We start from the raw sequence: 20,522 nt of genomic DNA on the forward strand, positions 1-20,522 counted from the left end.
ATTGATAGGGATTTCTATATTTGATCATATAAGCATTTCATTTGACGGGAATTCTGCGATCCTTTCAGCGATGGACTTAAGTACTTCGAACCAGCTCCAGAATTTTTTCGACTATCCATTTTAATGGATTTATCTTTCATTATATAAATGGCATGTCTTTCCTGTTTGCGAAACTTTGCTCTTCGGTTTTGGAACCAAACCTGAAATGTTAAGAAAAAAGATTGGAAATGTAGTATTTTTAAAGGATTCTAAAAGCGTTCTGAAAATAGTATCTCTTCATAGAAGGATATGATTTTTAGTATAGATTACTAGAGATATACATATTTATTTAACCTGGACTCTGGCTTCAGTTAAATGTAGCTTCGATGCGATCTCTTCTCTGGTGTAAATATCGGGATAATGGGTCTCTAAGAATATTTTTTCCAATTCGTTGAGTTGGTTCGATGTAAAAGTGGTTCGTATACGTCTTTGTTTAGACTTATCCGTCAGACTCAATCCTTCATCTCCATAGGATTTCAAATGGAAATCTGAAAATAAGTTTCACTATAAGTATGAACTTTAACAAAATTCTATAAATAAATTCTTGTAGGTTATTTAATTATTCACTTTGTGGTAATACTATGATAATAACCTGAATTATACGATGCAATGTTGTGAGTTCCAGGATAAAATTCCGAAACTGTGGTTATTTTTGAAAATAGTAAGCTCGATTCCTGGTTTAAAGAACTCCTTATAGCAGTCTCGTTAGCACACAACTTATAGCTGGAGTCTATCATTAGGTTATAGTGATTCATGTGATTTGCGACTGATAGTCCGGCATTGGTATTATTATTGTAAAACTCCGAGTTGGCGTTGTACAAGCAGTCCTTGTCAAAGTTGGACTTATTTAAGAATGAAAATTCCATTGCACTACAAGCTTGTACAAAAAATGTACCACATAAAGAATTTTATTAGCCGTTAATGAGACATTTGCTCAATAAAACACATAGTTATAGTTGCGCGGATAACACAATTTTTAACTGCCCTTGAATAAATAAGCTTCGATTACGATTGTATCAACTATACAGCCTTTGGACGAAAAAGGATGCTGCACTTGTCTCCGGAGAAAGGGACGGAAAATTTCATTCGTTTCCGCGTTTGGAGGCGGTGCTAACGAGCTCCACTCGACATAAGGGTGGAAATTGGATGAAGCGGCGCGTGCCGTCCACTGTAAAAAAAACTCGATTATTTATACAAATTCATATATAAGATGTCGAATAAATTTTCACTTTTATTGGAATAATTTTGGTTTACAAATAAGGTATAAAGTAAGTATAATATTTTATAAATCAGTCCCATATTTCAGAGTTTGTAGAACCATAAACGTACAACTTATTTAATTTATTCGTTTTTGTGTTATTTTTTCGAGTGTATAAATTTTCACAGGCCTCAAAAAGCAACACTCAGAAGATTAAATTAGCCGAAATACTAAAAGAGAATTTCAAATATTCTTTCAAAAGCAAGTTATACCGTTAAGCACCATTAACATAGTATTGAGAACTAAAAAAAATAAAACGTGTTCTACTGACATTTTGAAGTTTCTTAAATATTTTAAATTGGTGGTGGGTACATATTGAATTTTTAATTTTTGTGTTTCAGAGCAAATGTAAGAGTATCTGTCAGTTGGTTTTTTTTCAACAGCCTTTTTCCTATGTTATAAAACAAATGTTTTTTGTAGCAACCAACAATGAACAAAGGACACCTTACTATCTTGTCTGGTATGTACCAGGATATTAAGTTGATTGAAGCACAATTTTGTGTACATGAAACACCCTTGTGCGGGCGGGGATAAGTGCTTGCTTAATTGATTAAACAATTGTTTGATTGGATCTTATTTTGTTTAGACGTTAATCTAACACGGATGTTAATTCTTTGTCTCGAATCGGAACCAAAATAACTCTCTAAAATCGGTTAGTATTTTATAAACGGGAAAATAAATGTGTATGTTTGTTATTTCTTCTTATAACTTCATCTTCTGGGTAAGTAATGTAATATAATTTGTGAAATATGAGTTGCTTGAGGTGTAAAAAGTGTTATTTTAGTTACAGGCTTCTAAAGTTATTCTTAAAAAAAAAAAAAAAGCTCTACTCATGTTCATAAAAGAATAGAATTAGCTTAAAGGTTTCCATTTACTGGTTAAGACACTCTGGTACACGGGTATTGTATTTAAATGCTTCCATGGTAGAGTGAAGGTGCTTTTCTTTCGTTAACCAACGATTTGGAACGCTCATAGTAGTTTTTAGAAGAAAACTATGAGTTACGGTGAGCTCCTTTTGCGGATTCCTCGTTCTGTCTTGAGAGACGATGGACGATGGCATGGATGCCTGGAACGGCTCCTATTAGGTGTACGTTGTCCGCTCCTGACGGGCGTTGAATAGCGCCTTGAGTTTCTCGGAGGGCTTTCTCGACCGTTCATGACCGGCGATCGGCTGCGTCGGGATCTTTCCGGAGTACGTTCTCGTCGGCTCGTTGATGGAAATGGGGTGCGCTGCGAGCTCGCCGGAGGGCTTGTATATCGGCTCCTTGATGGTGATGGGGAACGTCGACGACGTATGGAACGCCTGGAAGTTGATCGGTTGGCCCTTGACCCCATCAGAGGGCTGGTCTGTACGTTTCTAGAGGAAGGAAGTCGGCTACGGGATCTCATAGCCGGGCTTCTGCGTTCGCCCCTGGAAGACGATAGCCTGCTACTTGCTCTTGCAGCTGGGCTTTCTAGTCGGCGCCTCGATGGAGATGGGCTTGGTTCAGAAACCTCCGACACCGATGGACTGCGTCTTGAGGGCCGCACAGAGCTTTGTTTAAACTTAATTCTTACACAGATCCTACAAAAAATATGTACATTTTAAATGTTTCTATCCAATGATCCAATAAACGAAAATAAACCTACATGTTTTCGTCAAATGGCGCGGAGCTGCAAAAAAGATTGGTTTCTTTACTTTCCACTTAACATTGACTTAACTAACATTCAGTTACTAAAACTATGTGTATTACCTTTTTAACTTGCATTTAAAATTGTTCATTTTGTTAAAATAAGTTGACTTTCCCGCGTCTATTTGACCAAATGAACCGACGCCGTGCATCAAACTTTAATCTTCAACAACGTTGCCACACTGGTATAGAATTAGGACTGTTGCAAAAGCGAATGCAGAATTAAGTTTATTTCAATATTTATTCGTGGGTAGCATCCCCAAAAAAAATATCCCCATCTCTATGTTTTGATTCGGCTGTTGATAAATTCCAAAGTTTAAATATTAAAATTGGCGTTTCTCAAGGAACAACAGGTGAGTAACTTTATATATTTTTTTTAATTTCTGTTTAGATAATATTGTTGACCAAAGCTTGATTCCATTCTTCTGATGCCAGATTTAAATTGTGCTACCAAGTTTGTTAAGAAATCTGCCTATTTCTTAACCAGCTGTTTTGGTTTTGGACTCTAGGATGAACTGGACCCGATCGTTCTACATTTCTTAAGGTCTAAGTTTGGGCTGAGCTTTGATTTTCTTCCAGCTAACCCACACCTGTATGTTGGCTAAAATGTCGTTACCTTCATGGTCTTCTGACAGCCCACAGCGGCTTCATTTGCTCCCGAGTTCCCCCCGTATTAATTTATGAGTCGGGTTTCTCTTGTTAACCAACGATATGGAACGTTTATCATAGTCTTTTAAAGAAAAAAATGTCATGATAATGGTAAAGGTTTTTGAACTAAGGGATTTCATGAAAATATATGCAAATTTAAGCAAGACAGTACCATTTTTATTATAAAAGGATAAAAAAGAACAAGATCAAAAAAATATATTATACATTTTTATAGGTACACTCAACTATGGCATAGAAATCTTACTTACGGAATTCACCTGGAATTCCAAAGAAGTCAACCAACCCACTACAATACGACGTTATCCCTATGGTAACCTAATTATGTATCGTTATTTAACTTTACATTTTACATAGGGTGGGTCCAAGACAAAGAAAGGTCCTTTTTGAGGTCCTTGGGTCAGCTAAGAATGTCCTGAAAGGGTCGAAAACACTTTTCCTCCCGACAAAAGGCAAGTGGTTGTAGGTGTCTGCAAAACAACCAACTGGTTTTGAAATATTCAGCCGTTGACTAGGAGCAGCGGAGAGTATCGAAGCGTAAAGGTTTTCCAACCCCCGCATACAGTCATGGGCCCTGGCACGGGTGTTTGAGGTAGCAGCTGCATGCACCGATCCCCCCCTAAAACGCACACACATGCCTCAGGAACGTATAATAATGATTCTACCAGAGTCATGCACAAGTGGCACGGCACGGGCTACAATGGGCCAAGGGGCGAGGATCGTGTGCCACACGATCGGCCAGAGAGGAAGTGCCAGGTATTAGGTCCGGCATTATCTCGAGAAAAATGTATGGTTACGCTGGGTGGTTTGGCTTTTGGCTCTCGGCCTCTTGGCTCTCGGACCGGGTGCTTGGATCTCTCCGAAAAGTGGCGAAAAGCATTTAGTTGTGCTGTATGTACCATGCCGAGCAGATCGTTAAGCTAGAGATCCGTATGTGAAAGTCCGTCGTGGTTGTACGCGCAGTGTACGAGTTGGAAGTGTAAATAGACCGTTATGGATCCCTTACTGATTGTCATTCTTGCACTTGGATTATTCCATGGAGGTACGAGGACGATAGTGCGGCTGTAATCTCAAATATTTAGCATTGGAGAACTATTTATAAATTAAGAAATGAAATCATTTCATCGGACAAAAAACGTATATAAGCTTATACAAATACAACGAGTGTACATCGTACAAACCTTGAGAAAAATAATGACAAATCGGATATCTATAAATATAACCGCCAGTTTTGAGTAAAAACGCTAGTAATTTAAAAAAACGCCTCTTTTACAAAGCAGGATTTAAGAGAAATAATAATAAAACAAGTAATAATAAATAGTACTTTAATTTAGCCGGTGAATTAAGAACCCCCCACCAATATTTAAAAAGTGATCATCAAGTCTTAGAAAAACTAAAGTTTATAATGAACTAAGGATTAAGTTTTTGAATCTATGTTTTAAATAATAAACTATTCAACTGTTATCCAACATTCCAAATAAAAGACTTTCCTGGAAACTGTACCTTTCTACTGAAAGTAATTAAATAGATTTTCGAAAAATTAAAAAAAAAAGGAAACACATGATAAACTACCAAACGAAAAATGTTAAATTTTCTTGTTTTTATTTGTTATTGCCTTCTATTTTTAAACAAAATGAGCATCTGTTCTCTTGAGTTTTTCTTTTCGTAAATATAAGCTTTTTCGCCAAATCTATATAGATTTGCACCTATATGTTTGTATACTTTTGGTGATATGTGTATTTTGGATTTAAAGCAGACTATACACAGTATTCCAAACATGTCAGAACCGCACGTTTTATGTAAATTCAAAAAAAAAAAACTATCTCCAACCTACATAGATGTGCTCATTTCGCAGTTGCAAGTATATGAAAACATTTTTATTTATTTTTTTTTGCAGAAGCTCTAGGCTATCCCACTAAAGATGAATCCGATGTGATCATAATTGAACTAGAAAATGATGATATGAAACCCACTATATTGGACTGTGAATACGAAATCACCAACGATCCTATATTTCTTACTTTAAAATGGTTTAGAAACGAAAAGACCATCTACCAGTGGATTCGTGGAAAACAACCAGCTCCAATCGTAAGACCGATTTTTAATCAAAATAAAAATGATAAAACAATAATTTTATATCTAATTTCAGCCTGAATTTAAAAATGAGATTGATAGTTCATTTGAGAGTTCAACAGATCCCAACCATCAGTACAGTTCGTTGGCTCTTATCAATCCTACTATTAACGCCACCGGCGACTACAAGTGCGTGGTCCAAACAAACACTGAAACGTTCACAAAGCACCAAAAAGTTCAAGTTATTGACATCAGGAACTACACCTTGCAGCTGAACCATCTCAAAATACAGAACGAGACGCAACTGGAGTGCGTCGTGTCCAATATTTATCCAAGACCCATCCTAACAATAATGTAAGAAGCTAAAATTGGGGTACATCTTTTGTGACGCTCATTTACACATTTTTTTTTATTTCAGGTCGAATGATGAGGATGTTATCATGAAGGATATACCTCGCGTTGATGTGGACGAGGATGGTTACTTCAATGCCACTACCGTAGTGGCGGTATACGATACCGACGAAGATCCCGATGCCTACCAGTGCACGGTTTCCTTTGAGGACTACGGGAAGAATATAACAACTTTTACAATATCGGGATCATCGGGTGTCAGTCACATCGATTTTAACCTGTGGTTGTTTTGCTTTCTGTACTATCTGCTTTCTAAATTGAAAGTCTTAATTTAAATAAACCAGTTGTTGATTTTTATTGTTACTAAAAATTATGTTTATTATATTCTGTTTGCCATTGAACGCTCCTTTTCGGCGTAGCTATCCATTTTGTAAATAAATACGAATACTTCATAAAACCAACTACGTAGTTAACTTTAAAACGGTTCAAATCCCTATAGATTTTTGGACATAATCGAAAATAGCTCTGGTTATTGGCAGAATCTAATAGAATCATTTGGATTTAAAATCTACAACAATGTTTATTTTGTTTGCCCTCTACTTTTAGCTTAACCGTATTATTCAGCTATGTGACATTTACTCCACTTTCATTTTTGTTTCCAATGGAACGAAAAAAAAACGATTGGCTGAATTTCGGGAATCTTTTTTTCTTTCGTTTTATTGATATGTGGGGCTCGAGTCCAATAGCAGATTCGAACAGCCATTGAGATAGGCTTTGTGGAGTTTGTTAACGAATTCCTTGTCGTTTTGGATGAGATGTGTGAATGCCTGGACGAACTGTGTGGTGTTCAGAGGCTGCACAGTCTGCTTGGGTTGCTGGGGGAACTCCGGATTGCCGTTGGGCGCGTCAAACATTGTGGGAGGCATCAACGCCGGTTTTGTTTCCGGTTTGTCGCCCGCCAGCAGGCGTCGAAGGCACTTGCCGGCATCTTCATTTAACACCGAGGAGGTCGGGGCACTGCCGATCTTTAACTCGCTCAGCAGCGACAGGGACTGGGAATTTAACGACTGGGCCTTCTGAAAAGGCGACAGCCGGTTCTCGGCCGCTGATGGAATAAGGTCCTCGCCAGGCGTGGCGGCACGCTGCTGCTTCTCCAACTGATCCACGGATAACGGTTGGACGCGGTGAAACAGCGAATCCGCTGTGGCCTGTTTTGCCGACTCAAAGAACTTTAAAACATTGCCAGGCGTGACATTCTCCGGAGGCGTTTTCGCTAGACTTCCGCTACTGCTTATTTGCGCGTTGTACTCCTTTTGGGCCTTGCTCAACATGTTGAATATACTGGCGTTGTCCTGCTTGGGATTGCCTGCCGCCGGAGCGGACCGTGGAGCTTGGCCGTTCGAGTCCTTATTCTTTAGGAGACCGTTCACCAATCTGTTGATGCGGTCACATTCTTCACTGTTGTAAAACCAGAAGCCACGGATGCGTGAGCGTTCATTGCGATAAAGCAGGAACGGCGGCTGACTCTGCAACTCCAGGCTGCCGGTGATTGGCTCCACAAACGACGTGGTGTTTAGTCGGTTATTGATGAAGATGCTGTGAAACGGTTCCGCGTTTCGGTGGTATATGAAGAATGCTCCCTCGACGTCCGTCTTCTCCCATTCGTTCTGGGCCGAGTTAAAGGTGTAGAATGCTACGTGCGAGGACGAGTCCACGATCTCCTTGGCGTATGGATCTATCTTCTTGATAGCAGATAGGTTCATCCGGGTAATGCTTTCGTCGGCCATGGTGTTGCTGTGGTGATTATCAAGCCTATTGCAATTATTTATGAATTCAACAAACCCTTACGTATATACGCAATTTTCCCTTTTGGGGCTATCGATATATCGATAACATTGCGAAACCAGAGTGTTGTCACCAAGATCCTTTTCGGTGATAAGAATGTTTTCCCATTAAGGATCTAAGGCAGAAAAGAAGGATTATGTTAGTAAGATTCTAGATTAAAAAAAACTGATTATTACATCTAAAATTAAGTATTATTCGTTAACAGCTTTATGCATTGATAAACAATTAAGATGAGACATTTTGGCCCGTTGCGCCTATGGTCACACTTGGAATTAACTGGCGGGAATCGTGTCTTCATTGCAACACTTTATATATTTTGTTGGAAGCTGCACTGCATCACAATGCAAAAGTCCATAACGTAAATATTGTGATCCCGTCCTGCCACAGAAAATCACCTCTTATTTTATTCTTGTTTTAGATCCTTTTTCAAAAGGAAATCTGATGTTCCAGATGAGTCGCCGGAACCAAAGAAAGCTCCCAAGTAAGTTAAAAGCGAAAAGGCTTATAGCTAAAATAATAGCATTCATTGTTTTTAAGAATCAAAACTGAAACAAAAGTCACAAAAAAACCCACAATCAAGAGTGAAGATGGGTCCCCCGAAGCTAAAATTAAAATTAAGCCAGAACCAATGACTGTGGACCCTCTAGAATCACCAGATGCTCCAAAAAAAGTAAAGGATGAGTTGGATACGGAAAACAAACCGGCAGCCGCCAATGATGCAAAAGATGAATCGGATGCAGAGAACAAAGAAGCCGACCGCAAGGTTACAACCATAGGCTTGGTCTCTACCTCAAAGGATGGAAAAGAGGACGCTGAGAACTACGATCCCTCCAAAGAGTCTTACCATCCTCTGAAGAATGCCTACTGGGCGTCAAAGAAAGTGTGAGTATACCCTTTGTATATATCAACATCTCTATTGTGATTTCCAATCTCCAGCACTCCTTACTTGGCATTGGCACGGACGTTCCAAGTCATTGAGGAAACCAAAGGCCGCCTCAAAATGATCGACACTCTGAGCAATTATTTTTGTTCGGTCATGTTGGTCAGCCCCAGTGATCTGGTGCCCAGTGTGTATCTCAGTATTAACCAATTAGCTCCTGCCTATGAAGGCTTGGAGTTGGGAGTTGCCGAAACCACGCTGATGAAGGCCATTTGCAAAGCCACCGGTCGAAATTTGGCCCACATTAAATCGCAGACACAACTGATTGGTGACCTGGGCATTGTGGCCGAGCAGTCCCGCGTTTCGCAGCGCATGATGTTTCAACCGGCTCCCTTGAACATTCGAGATGTGTTCCGTAAGCTCAGGGAAATCGCCAAAATATCCGGTCAATCTAAGATGGATCTTGTTTACAACGTATTTGTGTCCTGCCGATCGTCAGAGGCCCGCTTCTTCATCCGCTCCTTGATTGGAAAACTACGGATTGGCATTGCCGAACAGAGTTTGCTGACGGCTTTAGCCATTGCCCTGGTCAAGAAGAACCATATCGGTGACTGCAAAGCCAGCAAGGTGCCAGATGCCTACAAAGAAGAAATTGCAGAAACTACATTGCTGCTGAAAACCGCCTACAGGTGGGTTAATCCTAATATCTGACATAATCTTTATATATCTGGTGTCTATTTTAGTCAATGTCCAAACTACGACATAATTATTCCTGCCATTCTGGAGTACGATATTAAGGAACTTCAAGAACGCTGTCCCATGCATCCTGGCATGCCGCTGAGACCTATGCTTGCCCAGCCCACTAAGGGTGTTCACGAGGTTTTTGAAAGATTCGGGGGCATGCACATTACTTGCGAGTGGAAGTACGACGGGGAACGAGCCCAGATTCACTGCAATGAGAAGGGCGAGATAAGCATATTCTCCAGGAACTCTGAAAACAATACAGCAAAATATCCGGATTTAATTGCCAGAAGCAAGAATTTCCTCAAGTGCCCTGTTGAATCCTATATCATAGACAGCGAGATCGTTGCCTGGGACGTGGAACGAAAGCAAATTCTGCCCTTCCAAGTGCTAAGCACTCGGAAAAGAAAGAACGTTGACATTGAGGAAATTAAAGTTCAAGTCTGCGTCTATATATTCGATCTCCTGTATATTAATGGAACGGCCTTGGTGACAAAGCCGTTGTCGGAACGTCGAAAACTACTTAACGAGCATTTTCAGGAGGTTGAAGGGGAGTGGCAATTCGCGACTGCATTAAACACCAACGACATAGACGAGGTGCAACAGTTTCTCGAGGAATCTGTTAAAGGTATGGCATACAAAAGGTAACAAAAGAGCTTCTTAATAAGGCATCAATTTTCTTTTAGGTAACTGTGAGGGTCTTATGGTTAAAACACTGGATCAGGAAGCAACTTACGAAATAGCAAAGAGATCTAGAAACTGGCTAAAGCTGAAGAAGGATTACATATCCAATGTGGGCGACTCGCTGGATCTCGTAGTGATTGGCGGCTACAAAGGCAAGGGCAAGAGAACTGGTACCTACGGTGGCTTTTTACTGGCTTGCTACGATACTGAAAATGAAGAATACCAGACCATCTGCAAAATTGGAACAGGTATTTAAAATACTACGAAGTTAGCAAAACAAACCTCTAATACTCATCAATTTTTAGGTTTCACCGATGAAGATCTGCAGACGCATTCAGAGTTTTTGGGAAAACATGTCATTAGCAGTGCAAAGTCCTACTACAGGTACGACTCTAGCCTGGAGCCTGACCATTGGTTTGAACCGGTGCAAGTGTGGGAGATCAAGTGCGCCGATCTGTCACTTAGCCCGATCCACCGAGCGGCAATTGGTATCGTTGACGGGGAACGTGGTATTTCGCTGCGGTTCCCCAGATTCATTCGTATCAGAGATGACAAGAACAGCGAGAATGCCACAGACGCTAATCAGGTGGCCCACATGTACCAATCACAGGACCTGGTGAAGAACAACCAAAAAACCTTAACCCAAATGGATTTGGAGGATGAGTTCTATTGACTGGACTCGCAATATTCAGATTGTAACATTTATTTAATAATAAAAGTACATTTATTCGCCTATTTGGCGAGGCTGGCCGAATGTGCACTGTGACTGCTTTCAGAGGATTTGGACAAACGCCGGCCGTCATCGGCCTGGCTTTCCTTATTTTCCTGGGGTTTTTGTTTGTGCCGCCGCCCGGCACGCCTGTTCTTTTTGTAAGTTCTCTCGTCTGGCCCATCTCCCTCACCTTCGGAAGCATCCTTAGTAGCATTTTGCCGCGATTCATCTGATCCGGTTTGTAGGCGCGCTTTTGGCTGGTAAATAGCTCGCGCTGGACGATCCTGAAAATATTTAACATTACTAGGGAATTCTCTAAAAAGTGATGTGAGCGACAAACCTTATTGCGGATACGGCGCTCCTCTGAAGACCGGAAGTTATTACTTTTGGCAGGATCTTCTTTAACTTTTTTAGAGTTACCCGTAGGCTCTTGAGCCACAGGAGTTTCCTCCTTGTCCGCAATGCTGCCGGCAGCTTGAATAAATTTCTTGACAGAATCAGCGACTTCACTATTTTCGGTTGATTGTTCGACAGTACTTTCCTTTGAGGTCGATGGCAAATCTGTAGTGTCCGGTTTAGCTTCCTTTTTAAGTATAACAATATCTTTGTCAGTCTTAGAGAGATCCTTGGGCTGCTTTTTTCCTTGCTTGCCGTTTGGCCCTTTCTCCTTCTCAGGTTTATCCTGGCGATCCGGCTTTTTATCTTTCTTGTCCTTGAAGTCACGCTCACGAGCCTGCTTCCGCAACTCGTGCTCTTCCCGGCGCCTTTGATCACGCTCAGTACGTCGCTTGGAGCGAGAAGCTTTGCCGGTCTCTGCCCCTTGAGCTGGGGTCTGAGGATCCTTGGTCTCTTTCTTAACGGACTTCTTGTTGTCACCACCAGCCCCGGTTTCCTTGACTTCCTTGGATTTGCTGGCCTCGCCTTGCTCCCCTTGGCGGAGCTGCTTCTGCTCCTCGCGCTGCTTCCTTTTTTCCTCGTTCCGCTTGCGCGCCTCTTCACGTCGCTTTTCCTTTTTATTGGCAAGATACTGGAGCAGGGGTGTAGATTTGCAATTCTCATCCAAGCGCCGTTCAAAATTGAAATCGATCTTGACGTCGCCAAGACGACTTGCTTCTTCCCTTTCATCGGCCAGACGTTGGATGAACTCCTGGTAGTGGGGCTCGCTCTCGATGGTATTAACCTTCGCATCATCGTTGCGCGCTTTGTTCTTCAGGAAGCTCTGAAAGGGGGCGTATTCCACGATTGCCATGTACTCGGAGCCCTTGTTGTCCAAAAAAACGTATCCGTCGAATCGGTCCCGGAACTGCAGCACATCGCTGATATCTTTGAGGCTCATATCTATGTAGGCGCGACAGGTGGCCTCCTGGCCTAGAGACCAGTCCGCCGGGCAGAAGTAGTAGTACTCATTATCCGGCAGAGGACCAACCTGCTCCAGAAACTCAGTTTCCGTCATAGTTGGCGGTAAATGCCTCACAACAATCTGAAAGAGGAGGATTGGGTTCGGATCTAGGAATGCACGTATTATAGGTCGTATTCTACCTTTATTATTTGATTGGCCTTGTCTTTCTTATCCCGGCGCCGACTTGTCTTCGGTTTATCAGGATTGGAGCCTTTCGGCTTTTCCTCAGCCACAACATCTGACATGTTTCTTTAAAAATCCAAACAAAACACAATATGTGGAACGCACCGCCTAGTGATGACAACATACACTCGGAACTAGTTCCGTGAATCCAATCTGCCTTTCAACAGCTGACTGGTTACCTGTGAACTAGTAGGCTGTGAGAATTATTTAAACTTTATTATTGGTCCTGAAGTCTTTCAATTTTGTTGACTATTAATTACTTATTAGAAGTTATAAAGAATGTACCTCGAATTATGGGTAGCCTGAGTCAATCTTATGGGCCCACATATAATTGCATTATATGCTTTCGAAATGGCACCAAAACCTTGGAAGCCCTCGTATCTTTAGCCAATAAGGATGAAGCTGTTTCACCTGGAAGAGTCACATGCAAAGGATGCCAAATGCAGCGGTATTGCAGCGTGGCACACTTAATAGATGATCGCGGGGAACATGAACCACTTTGTCAGGTGCTAGCCGATCTCATGGAGTTCAAGAGGATTAACCACCAGCTTCTGATTCAAGAAAGGATTGAAGGCTTAAAACAGTTGATAATGGTCATCTCACAGCTCAAACTCATTCTTCAGGTCAAGTTACGGCGCTTTTGTGGAGGCCAAAGGCCAGAGTATTGCCGTTAAACGGACCTACAACATCATGGACAATCCGTATCGCGAAATATTACCTTTATACAATCCCTTTACGGAGGATAACGAAGTTATAGTTTATAATAACAATTACCTCGAGATTGTGTTCACTACTTTGATTAATTAATATCTTTGTTGTTATATTAGACAATTGGATGAGGTTTGAAATCTCACATTTTAATAATAAATTTAAACATGGTTTATCCATTTACATTTTTGGTAAATTTTTAAGAATAAATTGTTTACCTATTTGCATAGCCTACATTTTTTAATAAGTATAAATGCTCAGTTTATCAACGCAGCCACTCATTACGAGGTAAGAAAAAACGATTATTTTACTTTCATTAGGATTTGTGAACGATGCTAGATTTGGAAGTAGCCCTCTGAACTTTGATCTAAAATGTTTTCTTTGAAATGACAACAAGTAGGTCGATTAGCCAATAAAACGATTGGTGCAGATCCCCCTCGCATAAATAAGGTGCCTTTGTCCAGGACTCTACCCGGAATCCGCAATTCTCCAGCAGCTCGAGGAATCTGTTGGCTTCTTCCTCGAACGAAGTCGGCCGACCGTTGTTGCAGTTTTCGAGTAGAGGACGCAGCGGTAAATGCGATGTATTGGTCTCCACATAGTGCATGTAGGGAAGAACTAATGCTACAACGGCTCGTCCATTGGGAGCTAGTGCATCGTGTATTTCCTCCAAAAGCCGGAAAGAATCAAAGCACCGGTCCAGCACGTTAAGGCATAAAATCAACTCGACGTGTTGCATTCCTCCAATCTCCGTAATTACATTAAAATTCAATTTCTTGAGACGTTCCCGCATAGTCCAGCTGGCCTCTGTGGCAAAAACTCGGAGTCCAGCAGTGCCACTGAGCTCTGAGACAGTGTTGGCCACCCGAAGCGAGATTTCTCCGTCTCCAGCTCCAATGTCCAGCAGGGTGACGGGTTCAGGTCCAGGATTCGGTGAGAATCCACCAGCCACGAGCAGTTTGTGAAATTGTGCCTCCGACAGGATAAACATCGACCCACGCTTTAAGAATCCGTTGATGTCCGTCTGGGTCATGAAGAACTGGAGGATAGACCTGGCTAGGGCATGCCACAGGTGGGTCCAAATGTTTGCCGAGAGGGCCTTGGCCCGTTCCAGCCAACTAACGGTGGTGGCATCCGGTTCGAGGGGCACGAACTTGGATTGAAATCTAGGCGGCAACTCGTGCGCCAGGGAATACCACTGCAAAGCAAACACACATATGTACACACAGTTTAATCAAAGAAAAAACGATGCGACACGAACCTTTGTGGTGTCTATGTTCTCCAAAGAATTGTCGTTGTGGAATTTGGCATGGATGACACGGGCCAACGTACCTCGCGGGCGATATAAAGTCATTTTTTTCGTTTATTTACATGTTCTAAGCCCTAAACAAATGCATTTAACCTGGAATCCCTAGAGCAATAGAGATGGGCGATAAGTCGGACTATCGATTATAGATAACAGTTTATTTAAAAATTTTTAAGTAGTTATTTTTGAAGTTATTAGACTAACATTTTTGTCAATTAATAAATTATTTATAAATAAATTAATTGTAAGAAAAATACCTTTCAATCATTTACTAGTAGAACGTATTGTAACCAATGAAAATAAAAAAAAGGTTGCCAGGAAGTTCAAGGCTAATGTTTAATTAGCAATTCCTGTGTTTTGTTTTTATGTAAAAAAAAAACAATTTTAAATAAGGTAGGTTTTAAATAAAATTTTTTCACTGCCTCAAACCGCATGAAAATGTTTTATTCTTCAAGCTAAGATATACCAATTCGCAATTGAAATATTTGTGGGGTGTCCGATAACTTTAGGGCCCTTCACACGTGCCCATTTTGTTTTGCAGTCGAGTAATGTACACAAAATAAGCGGCGGGTGTATTATTTGTTGTTATTTTAATGAAACTGCATTTGAAATGAGTATTAACGTGGTTGCGAACATGGAGGAGAAGCCTACCAACGACGAATTGCCGTATTTCCCGGAAAACTTTCCGGGAAAGGTGTGCTGTTTATGCAACCTCGGTGAAAAAAGTGCCTTAGGCCAGGGAGCTATTCTGCAGCTGAAGGCGCCAGCGCCTAATGAACTAAAGGAAAAGTACCCTACTGACCGGCTGAAAGAGGACGGATGCAGGCCATTCTATGGCTCCAAGCAGACGCCAACCAGCGCAAGCGATTGCAACTACGAGCTTGACAAGATTGGTCAGGCGGAGATTGTGCATCCCGCGGAATTTCTGGACGAGGGATTTATTTACGTCCACCGTATGTGCGTGATGTGGTCTCTGCGTAAAAGCCAGATAACCGATGCGGATGCAGCGTACTTTGCTAGTCACTTTGCCGAGTTTTTGGAACACAAGTGCAACTTCTGCGGTCGCTATGGTGCCTCTATTAACTGCAAGATGAACTGCCGACAGGTGCATCACTGGCCGTGTGCGGCGGCCGCAGGCTGTCTTCTAATCCTGGAGAGCTTCACGGTCTTCTGTACGGAACATTTAAGTCAAGTGCTTTTAATATGTAAGTTTTTTATTTAATTTAATGGTAAAGGTTGTTAATAAAAATAAATTACAGGCAGCGACAACAATGTTGAGTGTCTGACGTGTTCTTCGCTGGGAGACTTGTCCAAACTGATCATGTGTAGTACCTGTGGAGACCATTTCCATTCCACCTGTGTTGGTCTGGCCAATTTGCCAGGTAAGACTATAATTGTTTGAATTTTCCAAAAAGCTCTACAAATCTTGTTTTTTTAGATACCCGTTCTGGTTGGAACTGCGCCCGTTGCACCAAATGCCAGATTTGTAGGGTACAGGACTCCAATGACCTGAAATATGTAAAGTGTGAGCAGTGCCAGAAGATATATCATGCTTCGTGCTTGCGTCCTGTGATTTCAGCTATTCCCAAATACGGATGGAAGTGCAATGTAAACTAAATCTATACAAATCCCTTATTGGAATAAATGGCCAACTTTTTTTTTAGCGTTGCCGCGTCTGCACGGATTGTGGATCACGAACGCCTGGTGGTGGGAATTCTTCGCGCTGGCACAGCCATTACACAATCTGCGATTCGTGTTATCAGCAGCGCAATAAGGGTTTTTCCTGTCCCATTTGCCAAAAAGCTTATAGAGCAGCGTCCCACAAGGAAATGGTCAAATGCAGCTGGTGTCATAAGTAACTTTGGCCGAATTTGATGTTGGTTTTTACTTATTAACTATTTTCTTTTAGATTCGTGCATAGTACATGTGACGAAGAGGCGGATTTGACGGCCTATCACAAGAAAAAAGACCTTAATCCTGACTACGACTATGTCTGTCCAAACTGTAAGAGCATTTCCTCGGGTCCGGGCCAGTCCCAACAAGCCTTAGACTCTATTGTACTATCTGGAATGGACTCGGGATCGGACCAACTAAGTCTAAAGAACATTGAGATTGATCCCCTGGAAGGAAAGCCCAATATTGATTCACCCATGGACGATTTTCAGAAATTTTCGGTTGGGAAAAAGAAAGTCTGCTTTCCGAGCGCTCGAGGAAAGAGCGGAAAGTTTGTGCTGCAGCGGATGGGAGTAATGTCGCAAATTAACAAAAAACGCAGCACACGGGGAAAGGGGCGACAGTTGGCGCTGCCCAGCATTTCAAGTGATCGTTGTGCAAATCGCAACATGGATACCGACCTGACAAGCGATAAAAAGATGCTATTGTGCTCGGCTCGCGACAAGTATATATTGACCCAAGATATTTGTGTCATGTGCGGTTCGTTGGGCATCGAGAGTGACTCGGCGATGATCACATGTGCCCAATGTGGCCAGTGCTACCATCCGTATTGCGCTGGTGTGAAGCCGTCGCGGGGCATCCTCCAAAAGGGTTGGCGCTGCCTGGACTGCACGGTGTGCGAAGGCTGTGGAAAGAAAAATGACGAAGCACGTCTCCTTTTGTGTGATGAATGCGACATTTCCTATCACATCTACTGTGTGAATCCTCCACTGGAAACGGTACCCACTGGTAACTGGAAATGCTCCTTCTGTACGCTTTGCCAGAAGTGTGGACGAAATCCCACCGAGAAAAGCGAGTTCGGCGACTCTAACATGCCTGAGTGTCCGCCGTGTGCCAGTCAATCCGCGTGCAATGTGTGCAAGAGTGCCTATGCCAATGGAGAGATGATCATCCAATGCGAACACTGCGAACTGTGGTCGCACTTCCTCTGCGACACAGTCAACGCCCAGTTAACCATAGACCACTACGACAGAAACATGTACAAATGCTTGAAATGCCGCAGTTCGTCAAAAAGTTTGATGTCTCTAATGGACTCCAAATCTGGGGAAGCTCTTGGTTCGGGTCTGCAGGCACACTTAAGCAAGGCATCTCTGAACTCCAATCTTGCGGGATCGGGTCTCGATGTAAAAAATGTCCCTGACAGAAATATGTCTTTGACAAATGAATTATCAGAGGTTCCACCTGAGGCTCTGCACTGGATTGATGGCGTTTGCCTGAGTGAAAGCGGACTAGGCATGATCAAATCCCTTTCCACAGAGATCAAGCGGAAGAGAAAGATGCGCCAAACTATGGGCAACGGTAAGGATGGCCAAGCGGATGCAGCAGACGAGGCACAAAGTGAAAAGTACAAAGACGGGATGATTTGGGATGGCACGGAAAACGCCATTCCCGAGGGCTTCACCATATCCACCAATGACGAGGGTGTGCATATTCTGCGCAAAAAGCGACAGCGTAACTTGCAAAAACTTGGTATCGGCGGCTTCTCTGTACGCAATCGTGGCTTGAAAAAGGATAGTGAGGAAGCGGCAGCAGCCGATCAGCTAAATGCCCTCATGGTTATGGACAAAAAGAAGAAAATCATTCGGAAAAAGCAAAAGAACAAGCTGATTGAAGCGTATCCTGTTTACTTGCAAGAGGCCTTCTTTGGGAAGCCCCTGTTGGAATGTGGTGAAGTTGTCATGGGCGAATCCGATTCATCTGATGAAATTGACGCCTCCATGAAAATGCACTTTACGAGACCTGAAGGCAAAGTCCCAGAAGTTGAAAACCCACAAATCAATAAGAGTCCAGCCAAGACACTAAAGAAAGTCAAGTCTGAGAAGATTGTTCCCGAAAACAAGACAATATTCATCGAGCAAATGCCAATGGGCATTCAGCAAAAGCCCCCAATGACGCCTACTCCAAACGTTTTTGGTAATTATTTAATAATAGCTTTTAAAATGAGTTTCTTAATCATTTCTCTTATATTTTCAGATCCTTCACATACTGAAATGACAACTGTGCTGACCAACAGGCATCCCCTTGATACTTTAACTTCCCCTAACATTGGCGAACTGGATGGAACCAACTCTGTAAATATGGTCACGTCCACTGAGATTTTGGAGAAGCCTATGCGGTAAGGGTCGGGATTCTTGGGTATCAGATGGTATTTGACTAATCGACTGGCGTATCATTTTCAGAGAATCACCAGTTGTGCTGGTAGACAATTACATGGTGCCACAACAACTGCCACAGGATCAGAAGTTCCACAACCCATTGTATTTGCCAGGAAACATGGCAGTAAATCCACCACAGCAGCTGCATTTCCATCAGCCATCGGATATGAATTTAAACGCACAAAATGCCAATAAGCAGAAAATGCCCCATCAGGGTATGATGGGACAGGTCATCATGCAGAGTGAAAAGAGGCCAGATGAAGAGGTTAAGGTTGCCGAACCTGCAACCGAGAATCTAAACGCCGGAACTCAGAAAACTGCTGAAAAAATGCGCAAAGATGAGGGTAAGGGTTCGCGGAGTCTTATTTATTTCTTTTTAATACTAAGAACGATTTTTGTTGACAGATCTTGGACCAATGGCTACCATTTCGGCAGTGTTGTACGCCAACACAGAGCATCCAAACCTAAAGGAACTATTCCCGAACTGGAATGATCGCTGCAAACAGATCCTAAAGCGATGGCGATCGCTGTGCAATGACAAGAAAGCCCCATTTCTTCAAAAAGCTAAAGATAATCGGTCGGCACTGCGTCAACGGCGGGAACAGAACAAAATACCAATGCCACCGAAGCCCCAAAAGCAAGAAGAAATGGGAAGAGTGTGGAAGCAGCCGCCTAAATTAAAAGATGACCAGTCCAACATGTTTGTCACATTTAGTAAGTTAAAAATATCATAAATTTTGTTTTTTGAGAGACCTGTAATTGATTTATTTTTAGATGGTAATGCCTACGAGATGGCCACCTATGTTAATAGCCCAGCGCAGCCAACGCCAAACACCCCCCATCAGATAATGACAAATGTAAATGATAATCTGGTGATTAAGGCCACCATGCAGAGGACTACTGTGCAGGCAACGGCACCGAATACCATGAAAATGGCCACTGTTGACAATCGACTAGAACTAAATTCGGTTTACGGAGCCGAACCGATTGGGGATAAAAAATTAAGGAATCTACTGCAAAAGAATAGTACGGAACCGATGCTGATGGGGACGAACTCTGATTTGTTCCTGCAAAATGATGTCCTGCGAATGGGCATGATGCAAAATACGCCTATAACCCAGAACAATCCAATGATGAGCATAAGCGGCAAATCTCAGCCATTGGAAGGCAGGACCTTGGAGCAAGAGGTTAAGATGGGCGAGACCCAGGAAAATGCTGCTTCTGCTGTCGAATTGGAGAATGTTGGATTTAGCGATTTGCTTGGCGGTCTCGGTGAAGGGGACGACGATGATCTCCTGAAGTCGCTAACGTCCGAGATAGGAGACGATTTTAATATTCTAGAATACGCTGACCCAGAATTAGATGTAAATGTTCTCAACTCTTTAGATTTTGATGACAATGAAAAGTGTTCGACGTAAAAACAAACTGTCTAACATAAATAAGAATAAAAAAAATGCAATATTTAACTCTATATTTTAATAATTGTCTATAATTGAAAATATTTTTTAGATTTTTTGTCCATTTTTCATGATGGGATCCCTTGAAAATGGCGTTTTCCCCTATAGGGTCCACTGTGATGGGCGTATCTTCGCCAATTCTCATCCGACTCTCAAGCGGAGTACCTTAAACAATTTCTGGATCGATTTGCCACCATTCTGCATCAAAATCCTGAGACAAAATATTTTTCAAATTTTTTGTTCATTTTTCTGAAAATGGGGTTCCATTGAAAATGGATCCCTTGAAAATGGGGTTTTCCTCTATAGGGTCCACTGCGATGGCTATATCTTCGCCAATTCTCATCCGATTCTCAAGCGGAGTACCTTAAATGTTTTCTGGATCGATTTGCCATCATTCTGCATCAAAATCCTGAGACAAAATATTTTTCAGATTTTTTGTTC

General features: G+C 42.1%; 7 protein-coding genes and 1 long non-coding RNA gene across 9 annotated transcripts; 3 read left to right on the forward strand and 5 right to left on the reverse strand.

Annotated features, from left to right (window-relative positions):
• Window positions 1-13: 13 nt before the first annotated feature.
• Window positions 14-1,250, reverse strand: PHDP (Putative homeodomain protein). The gene is made up of 3 exons (XM_017234754.3): window positions 632-1,250; window positions 334-527; window positions 14-200 (listed from the first exon to the last, which is right to left on the reverse strand). The coding sequence occupies exons 1-3, from the start codon at window positions 903-905 to the stop codon at window positions 15-17; spliced, it is 654 nt and encodes a 217-aa protein (XP_017090243.2). The 5' UTR covers window positions 906-1,250; the 3' UTR covers window position 14.
• A 76-nt stretch (window positions 1,251-1,326) lies between these two features.
• On the reverse strand, window positions 1,327-3,141 carry LOC138926087 (uncharacterized). Its single transcript, XR_011442434.1, has 3 exons — window positions 3,031-3,141; window positions 2,927-2,950; window positions 1,327-2,861 (listed from the first exon to the last, which is right to left on the reverse strand). It is a non-coding gene; the product is annotated as an uncharacterized lncRNA (long non-coding RNA).
• A 1,364-nt stretch (window positions 3,142-4,505) lies between these two features.
• LOC108120935 (uncharacterized) lies at window positions 4,506-6,518 on the forward strand. The gene is made up of 4 exons (XM_017234800.3): window positions 4,506-4,675; window positions 5,531-5,721; window positions 5,783-6,060; window positions 6,125-6,518. Exons 1-4 carry the CDS (start codon window positions 4,627-4,629, stop codon window positions 6,390-6,392), a joined length of 786 nt encoding a protein of 261 aa, XP_017090289.2. The 5' UTR covers window positions 4,506-4,626; the 3' UTR covers window positions 6,393-6,518.
• Window positions 6,519-6,569: 51 nt separating this feature from the next.
• Window positions 6,570-7,947, reverse strand: DCP1 (decapping protein 1). Its single transcript, XM_017234797.3, has one exon. It carries the CDS (start codon window positions 7,842-7,844, stop codon window positions 6,774-6,776), a length of 1,071 nt encoding a protein of 356 aa, XP_017090286.1. The 5' UTR covers window positions 7,845-7,947; the 3' UTR covers window positions 6,570-6,773.
• A 160-nt stretch (window positions 7,948-8,107) lies between these two features.
• On the forward strand, window positions 8,108-10,961 carry DNAlig1 (DNA ligase 1). The gene is made up of 7 exons (XM_043210784.2): window positions 8,108-8,260; window positions 8,321-8,383; window positions 8,440-8,784; window positions 8,839-9,471; window positions 9,526-10,151; window positions 10,210-10,455; window positions 10,513-10,961. Exons 1-7 carry the CDS (start codon window positions 8,133-8,135, stop codon window positions 10,878-10,880), a joined length of 2,409 nt encoding a protein of 802 aa, XP_043066719.2. The 5' UTR covers window positions 8,108-8,132; the 3' UTR covers window positions 10,881-10,961.
• On the reverse strand, window positions 10,940-12,625 carry Upf3 (UPF3 regulator of nonsense mediated mRNA decay). Its single transcript, XM_017234796.3, has 3 exons — window positions 12,459-12,625; window positions 11,260-12,399; window positions 10,940-11,203 (listed from the first exon to the last, which is right to left on the reverse strand). Exons 1-3 carry the CDS (start codon window positions 12,561-12,563, stop codon window positions 10,940-10,942), a joined length of 1,509 nt encoding a protein of 502 aa, XP_017090285.2. The 5' UTR covers window positions 12,564-12,625.
• Window positions 12,626-13,337: 712 nt separating this feature from the next.
• Window positions 13,338-14,863, reverse strand: LOC108120934 (protein-L-histidine N-pros-methyltransferase). 2 transcript variants are annotated; one of them, XM_070278735.1, is made up of 3 exons: window positions 14,773-14,863; window positions 14,471-14,620; window positions 13,338-14,407 (listed from the first exon to the last, which is right to left on the reverse strand). In XM_070278735.1, exons 2-3 carry the CDS (start codon window positions 14,561-14,563, stop codon window positions 13,577-13,579), a joined length of 924 nt encoding a protein of 307 aa, XP_070134836.1. In that variant the 5' UTR covers window positions 14,564-14,620; window positions 14,773-14,863; the 3' UTR covers window positions 13,338-13,576. The 2 variants fall into 2 exon arrangements, with proteins under 2 accessions (XP_070134836.1, XP_017090288.2); XM_017234799.3 differs by lacking the exon at window positions 14,773-14,863 and having other exon boundaries at window positions 14,471-14,732.
• A 193-nt stretch (window positions 14,864-15,056) lies between these two features.
• On the forward strand, window positions 15,057-20,090 carry Lpt (Lost PHDs of trr). The gene is made up of 9 exons (XM_017234822.3): window positions 15,057-15,720; window positions 15,775-15,897; window positions 15,954-16,123; window positions 16,180-16,370; window positions 16,425-18,382; window positions 18,443-18,584; window positions 18,649-18,968; window positions 19,030-19,338; window positions 19,399-20,090. The coding sequence occupies exons 1-9, from the start codon at window positions 15,126-15,128 to the stop codon at window positions 20,040-20,042; spliced, it is 4,452 nt and encodes a 1,483-aa protein (XP_017090311.2). The 5' UTR covers window positions 15,057-15,125; the 3' UTR covers window positions 20,043-20,090.
• Window positions 20,091-20,522: the final 432 nt, after the last annotated feature.

Source organism: Drosophila bipectinata, chromosome 2R (genome assembly GCF_030179905.1).
Source record: "Drosophila bipectinata strain 14024-0381.07 chromosome 2R, DbipHiC1v2, whole genome shotgun sequence".
Classification (NCBI taxonomy): Eukaryota; Metazoa; Arthropoda; class Insecta; order Diptera; family Drosophilidae; genus Drosophila; species Drosophila bipectinata.